Genomic DNA, 22,102 nt, shown 5'->3' on the forward strand with positions numbered 1-22,102 from the left:
TGGCATGTTCTCATTAAGTTTGCCTCCCAAAATGAACATATTGCTGTTTCCTGATTTTTTCATTCTTAATCTGATCACAGTTACATTAGCATGCAAAGAGAGTAAATGTCTTCATCTCAGAGTAGAATTGGAGCAGGACATTGGAGCAGGGGCTTAGATCAGATCTACAAATGGCTCTGTGTACTGGGAATTATGGGAGGCTCCAGTACTGTCTCCAGTACTGTTTGCTGTGGTGCAAACATTTTTATACACCTGACCAGCATTCACACCACTTGACTCGGTCCACTGCTTTGATTTATGTAGTAAATGCATGCCCTACTATTGGAATGCCCTAGAATTACTTCTGTCCTGCCCATGTTAACACACATCATCAAATCTAATCACCATCTCACTAAGAGATACAATGGTCTTTCTATTTTGTAGAGTAAAAGATACAAGGAAAATTGAATGTAAAGGGAAAATCAGATTGCTGGGTAAGATATCAGAGTTAATTTATTCATTTGCTTTACAGAGAATCAGAAGCAGAAAGAGAAAAAAAGTTTGACCTACCCAATGCTGATGGCAAAGTTCGGACAGATGCCAAGTTGAGTGTTTTCTGTAGCTTAGCTTATTAAACACTAGGATATGATCAAGCCATATATAGCAAAGACAAGCCACCTTTGTAAAGATAATTCAGAAGGGGCTTTGGAAAGCATAAGTAGATCATTGCATGAAAGCAGGGACCAAGATAAATATTTAGCACAGTTCTAAAGAAGGTGTTAAACACCACTTCAGGAGAAAGACTGAAGCCTACTGTATAATCAAGACAAGGGAATGCATTCATGTAGTCAATATTTGCCATTAACATGATGGTGTTTTAAAGCATGATGTTTGGCTTTCACTTGAATCATAAATTCATTGCAATATATTTCAATTTTAGTATTTTTGTTATCAAATATTTTAATATTACCAATTCACAACCATGGACTCCATACTTTAAAATATTTCTATTCCAGTAATAATAACAAATCACTCAATGATAACCCTCAACAGATTAGTATGTAATAATCATGCTGATAATTAAAGGCAAAAAACTACCTTAGTGGTCTTTGTCATCAGTATATGCATAACTCATACAGTTTTCTTAAAATATTTTCTAAATGATATAAGTTCAATTATTACTTTGTAGAGACCTAAAGGATATAATTATCACAAATTTAGAAGTTCAGATTGGTGGATTTCATTCTACATTATCAGATTTAGTTTGATGAAATTATATTTATTCTTATGGTAGATTCTTTTTCCTCAGCTAATAAGAAAATAAAACCTCATTCTTTATTTGGGAGTAATGTGGATCAAAATATAGAGTAAAGCTAGTAGAAAAGAGAATTGTGCCTTTAGGCTGTCTTAATGAAAATTTGTTTTATGGTAAACTACAAAAGCAGATAAAAGCCTTCAGAAAAGGTAAGTAAATTTCACTATTTATTTAATTATCTTGTTTCAGTTACTTCATTGCCACAGCATCTCTGACACCTTATTTCTATCATTAGCTATCTTGACTAATCCCTAGTTTGTATCATGATGTTGGAATGTTATATGCTATCACACTGGGAACTATTTTCTAACCTTTTCAACAAAAGTTAATACCAAACAGTTCTTTTTAACTGCATGGTATCACATTGGCTAAATTGAAGAAAAATGTTGGGGGTGATGTTAATAGGAACTAGAAGAATATCCAAAATGGTACTTTCATGGGAAGACCAAATGAAAATCTAGTATAAATCCTGATTATAACCTAACCAAGAAAAACACTGCAGATTACCAGGATGCAAATTAAATGTGAAAAATGAATACTTGACATGTTTCAACTTCAATTCTATTTATGTCAGAATGACCCATTAATACTGAAAATGAAATGAGCAAAATTCAGGCAATACAACCATACATTACAATTAGATGAGTAATCTGAACACTTGAACCCAGCAAAACTGTTACTCCAGTGTCAACTTCTGCATTTGGATAACCCAAATTTCCACATTTGCTTTTTCTGTCACCACCTATAGATCAAGTCTAACATGAATCACAGCCTTATGACAAATGATTACAGAAACTAAATTTCAAGTGTCAGTCATGTGTAAAACCAGGGCAAATCAGCTATATTATAATGATGCTTGCTGTTAAGAGGACTTAAAACATGGTTATTAAAAAAAAGAAAAAAAACTAAAAGCCTTCTTTTGGATATGTGTCTCAGTGAAAACTCTGTTATCTCGCTAAGCTCACCTGTTAAGTTTTTCATAACCAGTATGTTTCCTATGTTTGTCAAATATGTTTATGATTTGATGATTTATCATTCCTTTCATATTTTAAAGTTACTGAATCCTCACAAATCACAAAATAGAAAATAACATTAAAATGCAATTATTATGCCAGTGGGACAAAGTCCTTTCTACTAATATATCTGACATCCAAAAAAAATACTTAATTGTGCATAATGTTGTTTCTAATAAAAACAAGCACTTTTTAAAACAAAATAAAATGATATGTTATCATCAAAAGATATAGTAATATCTCTTAATTAAATCCTGAGTCTTACTAGCATTTGAAATATATACATATATATGTAGTTACAGTACTTTTAAACTAAAGTTTATTTTTTGTTAAGTAGTTTAAACATACTTGCCTTACATATATTATCATCAGCATTGCAATCCACACCAAAACTTTATATTCATTTTAGAAAGTTACTCAGATAGTTAAATCCTTAAAGCCACATCAAACTCCCATCCCCATAAGCACACACTACCATACACACAGATAAGCATGCCTTTATAGCCATACGACAAAATGTCATTTGCACTCTGCTAGTCAGGAGAGACATCAGTTATCAGACTCTGATGTCACATCCTCTCACTTAATAACAATGCAGATAAATATTTCACATGATTTAATTTAGCAATGCTTTCACTTGGGTCATTTATGACACATGGCTCTCTAATGTTGGATTTCAATATTCATAGGCAAATTTCCAGAAAAAAAATTCAGTATTTCTCTGCATTAATGTGCTCTATATGCATGTCATTAATAAAGAAATCGGCATATAACAAAAAGTTAAAATGTCTTATTTCACTTGGGTGAAAGACACAAATCCATTTTGAGTTTTCATTAGAGATAAAATGTATGTGTGTGATTCTTCCTTCTTTCCCTACGTAAATATTCTTTTAATATTTGAAATAATAATGAAGTTAGGTAGAACTTTATCATTCCATTATTTGACACAAATCTATTCCTCAGGCATATAATTATGACTTGAAATCCAAAAAATAAATCACCAATCATCTTTGGGAATATGTGGAGATCTTTACAGCATAATTTTCAATCTAACTTTACAACTGAAAGGAAAATGTATATAAATCCAATTGTGGTATTAAGAGAATCCTTTCACAATGGGATAGAATACGGAATATCATGATATGTTTTCCTTCCTCTCTCTTGAACAAAAATGAGAAAACTTTATACTTAAGTGAGAAGGGACTTCTGATAAATAGCATGTACTTTATACTAGAGAGAACAAGATAAAACTGTTCTCCTGCTTTGACTCCATTTCCGTTCTCCCTTGGAAGGAGAGGCTTGAAAAATGCCTTTGCATCAAGCAAGGTGTGTTTCCTGCCACTTCCTTTCACTTAGATTGGAGAGTTCTAGTTGAAGAAATAGTTGCATGACAAAAATGAACAGAAGTAAACCATTAGACCCGACCTTTCTCGATGGCTTTGGTTGAGGAATTGTGTACTAATTTAGAGTTTTTCATAGCAGGCACTACTCTGATGTATTTCTATATCCATTTATTTATGACAGGCATTTTAAAATGATGGTGCAGTTTTGGTGACATTTATCTATACAGTTATGTTCCTTTATTTAGCATTTCTGAATTTTAGCACATCTCTATTATTTAAAATAAAATAGTTTTGGTGTCTGCTATTTTATTTTGGTTTTAGACTGACCTTCACGAGTTTATTGATTACGGCTCACTAGCGTGATGATGTGTGTGGATGTTGTGTTTGCCCCTACCATTTTCCATATGCTCTGCCTCACCAACACTGCCATCCGGCGTGGTCCTTTCATAGTTGTCCTCTGGGAGTGGAAGGGCACCCAGTCTTGGCCCTGATGAACTCTTACTGCTTGGTGTTTCTGACTCCTCCAGCCCGCTGTCATAGCAACTCTGCAGTGACCCCTGATGTGGGTCCTGAGGCTGACTCACAACAGAAAACGTCACTCTACGAAACGGCTGCAAAAGAAAAGATTCTGAATGTCACTAAGATACAAGATTGGCAACGATCTCATTTCAAAAAATACATACATTACATACATTAAGGTCTATGGACAACTATTCAATACAACATGGTTACAGGTGTTGAAATCTATTTGGTTAATTACCTAGGTATTATCTGAGACAATGCCTAGAGAGTCAATTATATTAAAGAAAAAACAAAAAGCCCCTTTCTGAAACACAGATAAGAAAATAGCAATTTCACTAAAACACACATATAAATCTGTTAGTTCCACATAATAAAACATTTTCTGTTCTGTAGTCTTCAAATAGGTTTTTCATACGTAGACTCCATAAAACAAGCACCAGTGATTTGGGAACGCAATAGATATTGAACTAATCCATTGTAAGAAAACGCCATTTTTAAATACTTTGTTCATATCTTGCAAACCCCTAAAATCTAGTGTGCTGGCATTTGACAGTTATAAATACATCTGACAAATAAGAATTTTGATGCAGTGCTAGGAAATTGCAATGTATTTCTTTATTCCTACAGAAAATATTACCCACTGACTTTGAAATTTAAGGGTCACATTGAAATAACAGACAAAATTTTCCTTAAGCGGTGAATGCAAAATAAACTAAAAAGTTTAATTTTATGTGTTTACTATATCTGTAATTTGTTCAAAAAGTGAAATCACATACTGTCTTTAATTTGAATACAAAATAAGGCAAAAGTTCCCGGTGGGAGCTCACTATTGGCTATGCTACTGATAACACATGGACTGATGGTTTACTATGTACGGAGTCTGCATATTATCTTAACCACTAAATGAAATGAGCTAATGCTATGTATTGACAGGGCTACATAAAAATAATGATTTGGAAAAACAACATAAAAATGTTCTGTCTGTCTGTGTGAGACTATTCTTGGCAATAATCGCATATATTCAGCTCATAAATGAATGTGAAAGTGGCATAAGTATGTATTTTTTAATATTTATAACTCACACTTTTTTTCTACTACAAACCATAAAATAATGTTGGATAAAAGTGGGAAGGTAAAGAAGCTTTTCTTTTTTCAAATTTACAACCAGAATGCTTATGGTACAAATGTCCAATCACAACTGGGACTAGGAAATACGGTAAGTTATTAATAAGAAACCTAAGAAGAATGTGGCGTTTCTCCCTAACTTACTCATTGACTTTTGTAAAGCAAACACATTCTCCTACAGATCATCCCTTTACATTGCTATGAAAGACAGAACCCATCATTCATGCACTTATTGGAGCGTACCTACAATCTTTACATCTTTTTCATTCTAATTCAAAATGAAACTCTTAGAAAGGCTGACTCTAAATGTAAATGGAGAGACACTTAAGTCACATTATCTTTTTTGTAATATTTCACTGAATCCAGACTGCAATATTCAAAAGCAATTATGAGGTGCTACTAATATAAATAGCAGAGAGGTCGTAAGTCACAACTTACTGGTAATAAACTTACTAGAATCATTATCCTTATTTCATTGATTATTCTCTTATTTCTCTGTGGTAATATTATTGTGATATTACACCTTATTTGCAAGTTGATATAGAAATCACCTTGTATACCATGCTTTACCTTGTGTGTGCATATTGTCTTTTAATATGTTCCCCATTTATTACGCCCAGCTAACTGCTGTGATTGATGTCACTGACCTCACCTCAGAAACAAGACTACATATTTCTGCATACAGAAGATACTCAGCAAAGACTAGTAAAGAATAAAATTATAATAGCAAAATGTGGAACTCCTAAAGTCACACAGACAAACTATTACTTCAAGACCTAGCAGTGGGTTAAATATATATATATATATATATATATATATATATATATATACACACACACATATATATAGTATATACCCATAAAAGAAGATCTCTTGTTAATGACTTTCAAATAATTTAGAATCAACCTAAGAAGAAAGCTCCAAGTGAATACAAAACTATACAATTTATTATTAATAACTTGAGAAAAGAAAAGTAAGAAATTCTGAGAAATGTTGCTTCAGTTTTGAGGAAAAGTATAAAACAGGAATGGAATTTACCCTAGTAGTTAATATGCTCATGTCTCATGTGAGAGTGCCTGGGTTTGATTCCCAACTCTGGCTCCTAACTGCAGCTTCCTGCCAATGCAAACCCTGAGAGACTCTATTGATAGATCAAGCAATTGGGTTCCCATCACTCATATGGGAGACCTGGATTGTTTTCCTAGTTCTTGGCTCTGGCCTTAGCACAGCCTTTGCTCTTGCAGGCATTTGGGGTGTATACTAGTGAAAGCAAACTTGTTTTCTATTTGTCGATCTATCAAATTAAAAAAAAATTGGGTAAAGGTTAGAGTCTGTGCTTAAATGTTTGGTTTACCTAAAGAATGATGAAATAGCAGAAGACAGGAGATAGGTTACATTTACAAGGTAAAATGTCAAAATTATTATTCTATAATATATAGTGATAAGAATCTATGCATTCCCAGCTTTTCTACTTGATTTGGCTGTGCTTTTTTTTTAAAAAAAAATTCTATTTATATGAAAGGTAGCAGAAGAGAAGAGAAGAGAAGAGAAGAGAAGAGAAGAGAAGAGAAGAGAAGAGAAGATCCCCCAGTTATTCTCTTATTCCTCAAATGACCACAACAGCATGGGCAGAACCAGGCTCAAATCAGTAGCCTGGAACTGATTCTCTCACATGGATGGCAATGACTCAAATGCTGAAGCCATCACCTTTTTGCTTCCAAATGTGGTTATTAGCAGGAAACTGGAAGGAAAACTGGAACCAGGACTTGAATTCAGGCACTCCTACATGGGATGCAGGCATCCCAAGCAGCGGCTTACCTACTGGGTTAAATATCCACCCCAACTGTGGCTATTTTAAAGAAAAAGAATATTGGAATTTAGAAATATTAAGATCTAGTTACACATTAAGATCTTTTTATGTATTGAAGATAGATTCATTAATGCTTTTTTTAAATAAAAAGCTTTTCATTTGAAATAGTATCTGAAGGAATGAAAACATAATTCACAACAATAATCCAAAATGAAAAGTATCACTTAACATATACTAGTATCACCATCATTTTTATCCACATTTAAAACAATATTTTTTAAGATGGGGGTTGGCAGAAGCCAAAGAGAGAGAAAGAACACTCCTATCTGTTGGTTCATTCTCCAAATAGCTGCAGAGTCCTGCAGCCAGTAACTCAACTCAGGTCCCCCATGTCATACTGGGTAGGTACTCAACTAATAGAACTAATACCTCTGCATGTTAGCAGGCTGCTGGAATTGCACTAAGCTATAATTTGAACTTGCACACACTAGTATGCTATCATTCCACTGCCATCTTAATCACTAGGCTGATCACCTGCCCTAGCCATATCTTAAATTTTCCACTAGAACTCTACAGTGCAGTATCAGCATTATGACATAATCTTTTTTTTTTTTTTTTTTGACAGGCAGAGTGGACAGTGAGAGAGAGAGAGAGAGAGAGAAAGGTCTTCCTTTGCCGTTGGTTCACCCTCCAATGGCCGCCGTGGCCGGCGCATCGCGCTGATCCAAAGCCAGGAACTAGGTGCTTCTCCTGATCTCCCATGGGGTGCAGGGCCCAAGGACTTGGGCCATCTGGAAGAGGGGCAACTGGGACAGAATCCGGCACCTCAACCGGGACTAGAACCTGGGGTGCCAGCACTGCAAGGCGGAGGATTAGCCTATTGAGCCGCGGCGCCGGCCTGACATTACCTTTTAAATTATTTTTGCTCATTTTGAATAACACAAATCTGCTGACAAAATGTTTACATTGGCAACATGAGCCAAATTAGTAGGGCACCCTATTCTGACAGATAATTCATGGATGAATATTATGTGTGTGTGTGTGTATATATATATATATATATATATATATAGAGAGAGAGAGAGAGAGAGAGAGAGTTACTGGAGAGGGGAAAGATAGAGGACAAATATTACCCACTATCCTTCAACATCACATTAGCTCTACTGACACAGAATTCACATTATTTATACATTCCACAATGTTCAACTAAAGCAGAAATATAAAGCTGTATGGCAGGGAATACATTGTATGACATATGTGACTTTTGCTTTACTAATTACTAATACTTTGAAGTAGAGTAGTGTAACTGATGGTTCTTAAACTTAAATGTCTCTTGGCTGGAGCCACGGCACAATAGGCTAATCCTCTGCCTTGCGGCGCCGGCACACCAGGTTCTAGTCCTGGTTGGGGCGCCAGATTCTGTCCCGGTTGCCCCTCTTCCAGGCCAGCTCTCTGCTATGGCCCAGGAAGGCAGTGGAGGATGGCCCAAGTGCTTGGGCCCTGCACCCCATGGGAGACCAGGATAAACACCTGGCTCCTGCCATCGGATCAGCGCGGTGCGCAGGCCGCAGCGCGCCGGCCGCAGCAGCCATTGGAGGGTGAACCAATGGCAAAGGAAGACCTTTCTCTCTGTCTCTCTCTCTCACTGTCCACTCTGCCTGTCAAAAAAAATTTTTTTTTAATTAAAAAAAACTTAAATGTCTCTTAAAAATCACAGAGAACTTGGCAAAAAATGAAATGGCAATACCTGGCCCCAACTTAAACTCAATGACTCGGCTTCCATGGTGGAACTCAGTTATCAGTAGTTTCTTAAAAACTTCCCAGGTAATGAAGGAGGCACGAGAGGAATGAAAAACCTCACAGTCAGGAGGAACATATGTGAAGGCATCACATAAAGCAAATTGCTCCAGGAAGTGGAACGGTCACAGTCTGCAGACAGAATCCATGCACTCACGACTCCACTGTGAGCCTCAAAGGTAAGGAAAGGTCATAAAGATGTTCTATGAATTGAAGTGTCTGAAGTTTATATTTTTATGTACAGGTACAATAAATGATTTTCTTTTGTCTTGAAAAACAAATTTCCAAGAATGAAAATACAAAAGAGTTTGAGGTAGAGTGACAGTTTTTCAAACTATGAAGACATGAATACTAGAGACTTGAAAAAGTAGTGCAAGAAGGAGGTATTAAAAAATTAATATAAGTATTGTGGGTGGGATATGAGTGAGAATTATAAACAAGAGGGAGTGGAAAAAATTATTTATTTAGATGAGTGAAGGACCTAATTAAAGGGACAAGGTGTTATAATTCCTTACAAAGGAGGAGGAAGAAGACATACTGAAGGAAGCTAGATGATTATGCTAAGAAGGGGTGAGCTATATAGTCACACTTACCTGGCAGAGATAAGGCTAAGAGGAGGTAGCGACAGTGAGAATGAAGAGCAAGCCCATTATGAAGCAAGCCTGTGTGGCTGATGGGACTCACTCATCAATTCACTACACCTGCATTTATTTTGTATCCTTTATGTTCCTGGATTTCAAGAATGTTCCAAAAATGATTTTTACACAAATAGAAAGCCTTATAGGAATATAAAAAGACAAAATAACATGTGAGCAGATTTCCCAAAAATGGAGATACGAAAAATGCTGTGAAACCTAATTAGGAATGTAGCAAGTCTGGCATTGCAAAGAAGGCTGTTTGTGGGCTGAGGTGTCTAAAAGAATTTTGATAGATAATATGGATTTAGGAGCCCATGACAGATCTCATATTTGTGGCAAACAGCAAATGATAAAAAAAAAAAAAGTGGGTGGATAGAAAAATTAGATCACCATTGAACTCAGAAACCAAGAAAGCAGGCCATTTCTAAAAAGAATGACAACCGCTATAGAATCAAAGAAATCCAAAACATCCAGAAGAATGCTGGCTACCAGGTGTGCATACACTCATCCCCGAAAGAGACATCACTACAAAATCCCTGAACTATAAGACAGAAAGACAGATTTGTAAGTATGTAGAAAAATAGAAAAAATGGGGAATAAAAGTAATGTACAAAATATAATGGAAGAGAGAACTAGGGTAGTAGCTAAAAGGAAAAGATTTGTGTAAAGGGTTCTATTTAATTGTTGCTATCTTTTGTTTTCCATTAGTGGCACTGAAGTAGGTTTGCTTTAAAATGAGTATTTGAAGATATTTGTAAAAAAGGGGTGTATAGAGGGTGAGAGGGGAATGACAGAGATCAAAGAATATGGGTAAACTAGCTTGAATTAAGACAGAAATGAAATTCAGGGTGAAAAAAATCACAAAAACAAAGTGAATATTAAAATAGGTTAAATAATTATTTCATGTGTGTGTGTGTTATCCATGTGTATATTTAAAGTGAAAAAATAATATTAAAAAAAAGGATTTTGACCCAAGAAATCCTATAGACTTTCTATGTGACAAGTTAGCTGATTTTAGGTTCTTGTGCTTTAGGCTTAGGGTCTTTAAAATGGAGATAATAATACTTGTTCATTACTAACAAATTTTCTGAGAATTAATGAGACAGTGTATAAAACGAGCCTTGGGGCGGGCGCTGTGGCATAGTGGGTAAAGCCACCACCTGCAGTGCAGGCATTCCATATGGGCAAATATATACATACAGTAACACACAAGTCTTTCTAAAATTATTTGAGTCTAATGATCCACTGGACAGGAATATTCCCATATTCAATTATTTTAGAATGGAATTTATCAACCTCATTTTGGTTTCCAACAGGACACACCAGAGATTTTTATCTGAAGATTGATGCTAATATTCAGATATTCTTGAGGTTGTTACAAACCTATTCAAAGATCAGCTCCAGATGTTATGTGATCTCTGGAGCACTGAATGTACCTTCATCCTCTATTCCATTCCCAGATGATGGAAATTCATTAGTGCTGACACTGCTTCAAACTTGATAGATTTGGAACTAGCATTCTCCATTCTTAATGAATATAATCTTATTCATGTTATTTCCTGGAAATCTATAGGCCACATGGAGATGAGCAACCATGTTTAGGGAGAGATCCTCTTCCTGCCATGTCTGGTCTTCTGCTACTGGGGACCTTGGGATGGCAGCCTCTTCCTTCTCCTCCAGCTTCCCTGGAAATGTTGGTGATCTAAAGGAGAGGGGTGTGTGACTGCAATGATCACTTACATATAAAGTTAATCTCAGAGACTTAAAAGCACAAACACAGAAATAAGATATATTAAGTTGAGTGCTGTGGCATGTACAATGTAATTGATTCAGTAAATCTAGTTGCATTTGATAGTTTTGTTTCAGGAAACTGTGAACAGATGCCAAAGGCAGAATACTGCTGACCTCAGAATGCAGAGAAAGAGGAGAGCAGTTGGACTGCATGTAGGTTACAGAAAGAAGGCTTGTGTTCTATAGCATTACTGCAAGGGGAAATTAGTTTAACATTTCATTCATTACACCATTTTGTAAAATTGCATCTCCAAAATTGATACCGTAAAGTACTTAAACCAAGATCTGGGCAATGTCCCTAAGGGTTCAAGGGAAGTTAACTTCACACATTTCAAATTCACTATGGTACTGAAATAATTTTCTAAAAAGTTTATTCTTTTAAATATCTAGAAGGCTCAAATCAAATTATACTATAAGAATAGCTGCCTCATTTTTATTTTACCTTGCAGATTCATTACTTTTCTTTTTAAGTTTGGAGAAGCAGGTAAGTACTCTTCCTTTCTCAATAACATGGGCTCTTTATAATCTGTATATCTGGATACGTTAATCTTGAATTTAACATTAATATTAACATTATTATGTAATTGTTGCTGTTTGCAGGATAAAATCACTGCTAAATATGTCTAACAGTTCCAGGTGTTACTTATTTTAAAAGTCTTCATTAGAAAGTTCATGTATGATTTCCTTTCCAAAAACTGCAGCAGAGACCAGATGAATATTCACAAATATATGAATAATAAATCCTTTCTTTTTATTCATTTTAACTATTATTATATTTATTAAAAAGTATTCATCACATGATAAAATGATCATGTACCATAATCACAAACACTTCAAAATCTTCTAAGTTACAATCCAAAGAATAAGAAGGGATTTGTTTTCCTTGACAGGCCAGTGGTCATTTTTAGAAACGGGAAAAGGGAAGACCTAAACTTTAGGAATATCACATCACATATGTTACTTACAGTAAAAGACAAAATACAGCAAAGTTCTGAGAGTACAGATACTTTTCTCTTGGAGTTCATTTTTTATAGCCTGGTGACTCTACCTTTATGGGGATTTTATTTGCAAGAGGATAGGACCCTAAGGATGCCATCTATTGAAAGGAACCTCAGGTTAAATCTCTTTCCTTATTGAACACTGCTCTGTGTCTTACAGACAACTTTATTGAGAACTTTAAATCTGCACCTTCCTTTTTAGCTTCAGTAGTTTCTTCATAAATCGTCTTCTTATCTGGAACTTACATACAGCTGTCTCAGTCACATCAATTATTTCTGAATGAGCTGGAAAGGCTTTTTTATTTTTTCCAATTCACTTAGTTATGTCCATCAAACAGACTTCTAATGACTCTCTTTGTCAGTCACAAAGCACTGAAACAGTCATGGAGCAGAACATTGCAGTATTATAAGGAGCACTGCGTTTTATTTTTAAAGAGGAGCTATCTTATACTGTGAGATCTTTCCTTGCAAATGAACAGGCCCTTGATTAATCTAACATTCTCAGCCAGTGTCAGCACCATTGAACAAACCCATACAGGATTCCATAGTGCTCTACATCTGGAAGAAAATTCAAACTTTAATCAGATCTGTGAACTTTTCAGGGGCATCGTAGTTGACTGACGTCTCAAGATCCTTCCATACTCAAGTCAATATCAAGAAACATGTTGAGATATTGGTAATAGTTAATTAAATTCTCATTTGGGGAAAGGCAAGGAGAATAACTATTTCTTTTGATTGGCAAACAATTACATATTTAACATTATTGTTTATATTTGTACTTCAGAAACTAAGAATGTAGATGGTGCTTTAAATTTCTCAGTCCAATAGATCACAAACTATTTAATACTGACAGCATATAACTGTAGCTAGCATGTGCCAGGAATGTGCTATTCATTTCACATTTCTTGTCACTTCTCCTCATGCCAACCTACAAAAAATCATATTGACATTCTGATTTTTGCAAATGAGAAAAACTATGAATTTCAATATTCAAACTAATTCAGAAACTACCACAGCCTAAAATGCCAGTTGGTCTCAAATTTCTGTTTGTTCCCCCCGTATGGAAAAACTTTTTAAAAATTCAATTGATCTGGGAAAATATCCAAAACTAACAGAAGACTAGATTTGTCCCTTAGACCCTAGTTTGTCCACCCCTCATATAATCCAGGACCTGGTGCACAAAGATTGCAAGAAAAAAAAATGTCACCCAGTTCCTCAAAGGATGTTATCTAGCTTGTGGATTATCTTGGTTCTTTTTTTCAGACTTCTTACTAAGCCATGTCTTGTAGAACTACACTGCTCATTATTAAGCACAGAAAATATTGGCATGGAAAATGAGAGATACATATGACTCAGTTAATTTTTCTTCCAGTTATTCACTGTAAAAACAAAATTCAGTTACAGTGAAATATCTTTTCACCATAAGATGAGTTGAAGGTTGCTGTCTTAGACTTTGAATATTTGCATGATAAAAAGCAAACATGTGGTGGACACTTCATGTCAGACCAAAGAGGTGTTGATATTCCACCTCCTTAGCCAGAATGAGACAGGCAGGGCTCATTACTTTCACGTCCTCAGACATGACTTCCTCCAGCACAGATCCTTTCACTTTCCAAAAGAATTATTCCAAATAAAGATATGCCAGAAGCTGACAGAAACGTAGATCCATTTTTCATCCTGTTTCCCACAGTGATTCAATGTTGAAACAAAATTGAACATTTATTCAAGAAACTCGGGTTGAATATCTATCATATATCAGGCATTCTGAAAAAAATGGTCAAAAAGTAATTGAAATTTACGTATTATTTTCTATTTTTAACTGTTCTTTTACATAGAATATATCACTGCATTGTTTTGCAACCTTAAACAGGTAAGGGGGTGTTTCTTCCCATTTCCTGGACAAAGGTGTGAAAGTTTTTGATATCAAAATGAACTTATTCTTGTTAGACCCAGGCATAAGACAGGGTTCCTGCCTGCCTATCTGAGATAAGGATTCTCAAGGACTTGTTAAAGAGCCACACAAGATATTCCTTCTCATTTTAAGCATATCCCATGCCCTTCATGTTTTGCACATATGCAGAGTTCTCTAACAAGGTTTCTCTTTAACATTCTTTAAGATTGCAACAGTTCAGACAGGATGCCTCCACAGAACAGGGTGCCAGCAGGGGTGACTCCACCAGTGAGCTGACATCAACTCCCAGCTTGGGTCTTCAACACCAACGAAATTTGAATTCAAATACTACCTCAGTTTCTCCCTTTTGCCTTTGAAAAGCCTCTCCTTAACGCAATCCCTTCAATCAGACCATAGTTTACTATGGCATGAGTATTGTTATTGCAATGCTCTTCTATTCCCAAATAAGCATCACCATTCTCAGGAAAATCTCTTTCTGGCTGTATTTTAGTTGACAAAGTGACACAGAAAAGTTCAATTACTTAAACAGGACAAATTCCTGTAGTTACTTCCAGTGGAGCTGGAACACCTAGTGGTCTATTAAACCATACTCTAACCCATATTGCACAGGTGCGAGATGAAAGTTTATATAAATGTATTTGCATCAGCAAAACTTGGCTCAGTTAACGATGATCAAATTGGACTATTAGCATTTAGATATTTTTCTATTCTTAATAAAGTGCAAAACATCAAATTTTTCTTTCTTTTTTTTTGACAGGCAGATTTTAGACAGTGAGACAGATAGAAAGGTCTTCCTTCCGTTGGTTGGTTCACCCTCCAAATGGCTGCTACGGCCTGCGCACTGCGCCATCTGAAGCCAGGAACCAGGTGCCTCCCCCTGGTCTCCCATGCGGGTGCAGGGCCCAAGCACTTGGGCCATCCTCCACTGCACTCCCAGGCCACAGCAGAAAGCTGGACTGGAAGAGGGGCAACTGGGACAGAATCCAGCACCCCGACCAGGACTAGAACCCGGGGTGCTGGCGCCTCAGGCGGAGGATTAGCCTAGTGAGCCACAGTGCCGGCCAAAACATCACATTTTTTAATAGATGCTAGATGAATATGAAATGGCAACCTTAGTGTGGTCCCAAGATGAGAGTGCCTGCAAGCCACTGACTTCCAGAATCTGGTAGATCCTTGCATTGCTTAGTACAGCAACTTAAGATGGCTAAAACAAGGAGTGAAGTACCACCATCATTTCCAAACTGGGCACTTATCATATGTAATTCTTAGCTCGTAAAATGTGTTTCAAGTTTGTGTATGTGTGAAAGACTTCTTAGGATCTGGAAATCAGACAGCATGTTAATCAAATTCTAACCTGATGTCTTTTTTTTTTTTTTTTTTTTTTTTTTGACAGGCAGAGTGGACAGTGAGAGAGACAGAGAGAGAAAGGTCTTCCTTTGCCATTGGTTCACTCTCCCCTGGCCGCCGCGGCCGGCGCACCATGCTGATCCAAAGCCAGGAGCCAGGTGCTTCTCCTGGTTTCCCATGCAGGTGCAGGGCCCAAGCACTTGGGCCATCCTCCACTGCACTCCCTGGCCACAGCAGAGAGCTGGACTGGAAGAGGGGCAACCGGGACAGATTCTGGCGCCCCGACCGGGACTAGAACCTGGTGTGCCGGCGCCGCAGGCAGAGGATTAGCCTATTGAGCCGGGGCGCAGGCCCTGATGTGTTTTCACTGTATGGCTTAGGGAAAATCACTTCACCTTTTTGAACTTCAGTTCCTTTAGGCTGAAACACTATTTTCCAGTAATGGGAAGAATAATTTCCAATTTAAAGGGTCCTTGTAAGTATTAGGAACAGGATGTGTAAATATGAATCACCGGGGCCAGCGCCATGGCTCACTTGGCTAATCCTCCGCCTGCGGCACCAGCATCCCATATGGGCTCCGGGTTCTAGTCCCAGCTGCTCCTCTTCCAGTCCAGCTCTCTGCTGTGCCCCAGGAAGGCAGTGGAGGATGGCCCAGGTGCTCGGGCACCTGACTCCTGGCTTTGGATCTGAGTAGCCCCAGCCGTAGCGGCCATTTGGAGGGTAAAACCAACGGAAGGAAGATCTTTCTCTCTGTCTCTGTCTCTCTCACTGTCTAACTCTAGCTGTCAAAAAAAAAATATATATATATATATGTATATATGAATCACCAAATACAAAATCCTCACATATAAAATGACACTAAGAATAAATAAGCATAATTGGGGATTTTAAGTAACTGTTCTTGTCCATATTTATCATGTTTGCTTCTTGGGCATTTTTCATATAATAGTATGACACAAAGCAGGGATTCAGATCCTGGGATTTGTTATCATTGAATGGTTCTATTAACACTAGTTCTCTTCACCAAGGTTTTTTTTGTTTTTTTGTTTTTTTCTTAAAAGTCAAATTCAATCCTTTGTACATGATATTTTGAGGAACACAGACAAATACTGTACACGACTCTTTCCTACATTTTTCCACATTATAGCTAACTAAAAGACATCCTGCCCGGTTTCTAATCTCTAAGCTTTCACTCTTTTTCTCCATTGCAGTTTTTAATCAATGGAACCCATAAGAGACTCTTCACCCAGGGGGTTCATTTATTTAACTCCTTTGTTTGAGGACTCTGCAAATCCAAACATTCTTCACCTTGCTGCATGTTGCTGAGAAGGCCACAGAAGGGCCATGGGCTTGGGTCTCTCCTTACTAATGTTTTTTTCTGACCTTAGGATCTCCAACAATATGTATTTTTAATTATTACTGGGGCTGTAATCGGCATATTTGTTAACTGCCTGAAATGCAGACACCAGCAATTTTCTATTATATCAGATTATTAAAAAACTTAATTGCTCTCACACCAAATATATCTCATTGCTTCCTCATTCACTAATCCGTTGGCTGCATTAACATTTTTATAAATTATTGTGGACTTTGAAAGTCAACTTCAAAGTTTTCACAAGTAACATTTATCTCATGTACCTCTTTCAATGACAGTATCTTGAAAATAGTTTTTAATCAGTTGCTGTCTAATGATATGTTTTGATATTTCTCATCCTATTTGGAAATAACTGTAAACTCACAAATTGGAAGACCTGGATTCCACATCAGATCTGGTTCTAATATTAAGTGTAAAATATGTACAATAATCATTCAGCTTTAATGTATTCAATTTTAATATTAGGAGTTGTAGTAGATGATATTTAATATCCTTTCCAGTTCTTTAATTCTCTTAAATTATAAGAATTAAAACTAAGAATAATGAGTTGAAACCAATGTTTTCAAAATAAACTTGTTCACCTATTAAGACATTCCTTAATACATTGCATGATCTTGAAATTATTAATGCACCTTGGAATCCATTTATTCATCAAATAAATCTCACAAAATATGTATGAGTATGATAATCAAACATTTTAGTTAATTACCTTAATGAAAATCTACAAATATGGCAATGTTTTCTCAAGCATAGCATTTTTGTGAAAAAAAAAAAAAAAAAAAAAAGAGATTCTCATAGATCAACACCATGGAATATGCTTGTTTAAATCTCCCCTATCTACTGAACCACCTCATCTGTGATTTCTTCTTTGACTCAACAATATGCAGGTATTGAGTTCCTACTGTATGCAAGAGGCTCTAAGCTCCTATTCCATTTTAAAATGTGTGATTCTAATAGCAGAAGTTAGCAAATTTAGTATAAAATAAAATGGTGAAAGTATGGGGGAACTACAATTGAATTTCCTTCTCTAATTCATTTGAGACATTGCCCTTTCTAAGTCTCTCTGTTTATATGCACAGAGGCAAGAAGGCAGAGGGAGTTCTAGTTAACAAAAGAGAATATTGACAGGCAATTAATAGGAATAATACCACCTTCTCAATGACATTCGATATAACAAAGCCTTATTAAGCATTTGCTTTGTGCCTACCACTGTGCCAACAATACAAGCTGCAAATTTAGGCATTAAACTCAGTTGTGCAAAGCGTGGGTTAATAATTCAAAAGCAATCACAGAATACAAGCAAAGGTTTCTTTTATTTTCATTTATTTATTTCATTTTGGCATTGTGATAATCACCAGAATCTCAGTTCCCATGCTGCTCTTGCTTTGGATGACTAGCCTACACAACAGGAGGTCCAGGAGGTCGATACAACTACATGGTATAGGACACAGCAGGGGCAAGTCTGCAGCAGACCAGGGGAACAAGGCTGAAGAACCAAGTGGAACTCTAAGGATAGGTTAGGTCTGTAACTACTAAAACACTAGGAATGAACAAATGAACAACAACAAAAACCCCCTCACATGCCCCCCAAAAAACAAACAAACAAAAACTTAAAAGCTACCTCCTAAATTGCATAGAAGCACAGACAGGGGCTGCCTCATAAGCATTTGAATCCATTTTCCCTTCCTGAAATGAATGAAAATGAAAATGCATTTTAGGATCCACTCAAACAGATGCTCCATTTTCTCCTCTCTCCTCTCGGTCTCTCTCTCTCTTTTTTTCCTTTTCTATCTTAGACATTTCATCTAAACTGCACCTGGTGAAATCTGTTTAGGAAACAACATTCATTTAAAATCCTTGAGTTTTTGTACTCCGTGGAGCGGAAGTTTGTGTCCTTAAATGCCTTTCTCTGATCTAAATAGATTCAAATATCTAACAGCAGTCATGACAGACAAATGGAATAAGTCTCTGAAGTGTTACTTAAGCATTTAATTATTAAACTGAGTTGAAACCTAACCTTACAGCCAGAACCTTCTACCATACTGCTGAACCCATTTCCTCCGACATCCCTACCACTAACTTATTTAATCTACACTTTGTTTAAAAAAAGCTACCCATAAACCTAAGGGAAGAGATATTCAATGCCCAACTTAAACCATTTATTTCTTATTACAAATTAAATGAATCAAGAAAAATAGTGAGGTTGAGTGTGATATCCAGAAAAATAGAAGCCCAACAAGATCTAAATCCTAATCCCTGGAAGATGTGAATATGGAACTTCATCTGTTAAGGGTAAAGAAGACTACAGATTAATTTTGCTCATCAACTGTCCTTAAAATAGGGAGCTTAGAGATTATCTAGGTGGACCCACGGGAAGGTAGAAGAAGAGATCAGCCATGCAGTGTGAAAAGGATTCTATTCCTCTTCCTTAGCTTTGAAGAAGAAAGGGGCCACACCCCAACAAACAAGGAAGAAGTAGATCCTCCCCTAGAACCTGCAGAATAGACATCCCATTGCCGATACCATGATTTTTGCCCACAGAGACCTATTTTGCAACTCTGACACCAAGAACATTGCAATGCTTCAGATCTACTTTGGTTTTTAGCCATTATTGCATTGATAGAAATTTATTATACAGCAGAGGAAAACTTCTAGGGGAGTCATGGAAAATGTATGGTGCACAGTAGATGGAAGTGAAACATTTGTGCTTGATTTTCAAACTTAAAATTATGTTATAGTCATTCACATTTAAATTGGTTGTTCCATTGCTGAATCTCACTTGTAGGGAAGGGAAGAAGCCAACATGCCACTCTAACAATTAAACTCATTTTATAAAGTGTGCAGTTGCATTGTGTTGTACATTTTGTGTTAACAGTGCCCATTTAGTAAATGATTACCAAAAAAAAAAAAAAAAAAAAAAAAAAAACCCTTTAAATAAAAAAAACGGGGGGAGGGGCAGCGTTGTAGCTTAGCAGGTAAAGCCGCTGCTTGCAATGCCTGCATCCCATATGGGCACTGGTTCAAGTCCTGGCTGCCCCACTTCTGATCCAGCTCTCTGCTATGGTTTGGGAAAGCAGTAGAAGATGGCTCAAGTCCTTGGGCCCCTGCACCTGCATGAGAGACTGAGAGGAAGCTCCTGGCTCCTGGCCCCTGGCTTCAGATCAGCACAGCTGGGACCATTGTAGCCATTTGGGGAGCGTACCAGCGGATGAAAGACCTCTCTCTCTCTCTCTTTCTCTCTCTGCCTCTCCTTTTCTTTCTGTGTAACTCTGACTTTCAAATAAATAAATAAATCTTTTAAAAAGAATTTTATAATCTTATCATTGCATTTATTATTCTTTTAATACAGTGAACACAAAAACAAAACCCCCTAAAAAACGAGTTAGACCAGGTCTCTGGAATCCCCTCTGAGGGAAAAACAATTCAAATTACTATTTCATTCCTCTCTGAACAGATAACCAACCTTGAACTTAGATAAATCCATGAACTTTGGAAGCAGGAAACCAGATTTTTGTTTCCTCACAACAACTCTAAATAGAACAACCTTGGGTCATTCAATAAACTCTTCTGAGCCGTAGTCCATCTTTTGTAAATATAAATGACAATCCCTGAAACTTAGAAATTTAGAAGTTCCAGTGACACCTTAAAGTGAAACGGATGTTACAGTGTAGAGCAGTTAACCAATAATGTGGATTTAGCCCAGAATGGTATCTATATGGAGCTGTTACACTCACTCAAAATAATCCATGAATTGCAAGAAATGAATTCTTCTTACAATGTTAGTATGAAAAACAACAAAACAAATCCACACAATTGATAATGCCTTGATTTTCGAGAATGTCCTATTCAACACCTGGAGAGCTGTTACATCCTAACTGGTGCTGCACTGGAGGCACTGGTTTGTAGATATCACCTCTACTTCACTGTCTTCTTTTTGCCTTCCTCTTTGTTTCACAGATATGAATAAAGAAACGTTCTGAAGGATGAGCTCCATGTATCAAAACTTGAGCTTTTTAAAGGAACTAGGAAAAATAAACTTCCTAAATGAATAATAAATGCCAGGATTGCATGATTTAGGGAAATGAGCATATTCACAACCTGACTAAAACATAGGAACTCAAAAGCCATTCTTCAGCATAGGGCAGGCTGTCAGAAACACTGCAGCCATCTGGAGATTAATTTTAAAGCACAATTTGATAACCTAAAACATCTAATATTTGCCATTTATTATTTCGATATTAAATGTCACAAAAGAAACTTATTTCATTTACCATCTTCTTGAGAGAAATGGTTGGATTCTTAAGCTTGCAGAAAAGGGACATTTTCAAACATGAGGGAAAAACAAGTCCACGAGGTAAGAGTAGAACAATCATATTTTATTACTACTAGTGTTTGGCTTCCTAAGCCTGTTTACATTTCACATTTGGAAAAGACTTGGTGAGTCATATCTAAAATAAAATACTTTTATTCCTTTTTTAACCTTATGTATTTTTTTTCCAAATCTCTGCTTAATTTTTTCTTTCCAGACAAGCTTATAGACACTGCCATTTCCAACACATTACCTCACTGATATCCCAATTTTCATTATAGAAGCACTAAAATGCTAACAATTTTGGCACCTACAATTTATGAAATTTATTGTAGCCTATTAAAATACCCAACTACCTGATGCTCCTACTCCTTGGATCTCATTACAAGCATTCCACCTATTAAGAAATACCATTAACCATAGGGTATATAATTAAGTCCAGTCTTCGGTTCTGGGGGGGATTGAGGCAGTCTGAGCTTTTAAGTGTTTAACTTCACTTTTTAAAACGACAACTTCTGGCATTGCAGGTGGCATAAAGTAAACTGAAAGCAGATCATGGTAAAAATTAAGAGAGGGAATAAGAGAGGAAGGATAGGAGTGTAGGCAGGAGCGAGGGTAGGCTGGGAAATATCACTATGTTCTTACATCTTTATATATGAACTACTGGAATTTTATTTATTTTTTTATTTTTATTTATTTTTTGACAGTCAGAGTGGACAGTGAGAGACAGAGAGAAAGGTCTTCCTTTACCATTGGTTCACCCTCCAATGGCCGCTGTGGCCAGCACACTGTGCTGATCCGAAGCCAGGAGTCAGGTGCTTCCTCTTG

General features: G+C 36.5%; 1 protein-coding gene across 3 annotated transcripts in view; it reads right to left on the bottom strand.

Moving 5' to 3' along the window:
• PCDH7 (protocadherin 7) overlaps nucleotides 1-22,102 on the bottom strand; it is a 439,021-nt gene that overhangs the window by 221,740 nt on the left and 195,179 nt on the right. For 2 of the 3 annotated variants that reach the window (XM_062212962.1, XM_062212965.1), the window contains exon 2: nucleotides 4,045-4,261. In XM_062212962.1, coding sequence (XP_062068946.1) covers nucleotides 4,045-4,261 — 217 coding nt within the window. The remainder of the gene's footprint in view (nucleotides 1-4,044; nucleotides 4,262-22,102) is intronic. The other variant, XM_062212963.1, reaches the window with a different exon arrangement.

The sequence above is a fragment of the Lepus europaeus genome, chromosome 16, assembly GCF_033115175.1.
Source record: "Lepus europaeus isolate LE1 chromosome 16, mLepTim1.pri, whole genome shotgun sequence".
Classification (NCBI taxonomy): domain Eukaryota; kingdom Metazoa; phylum Chordata; class Mammalia; order Lagomorpha; family Leporidae; genus Lepus; species Lepus europaeus.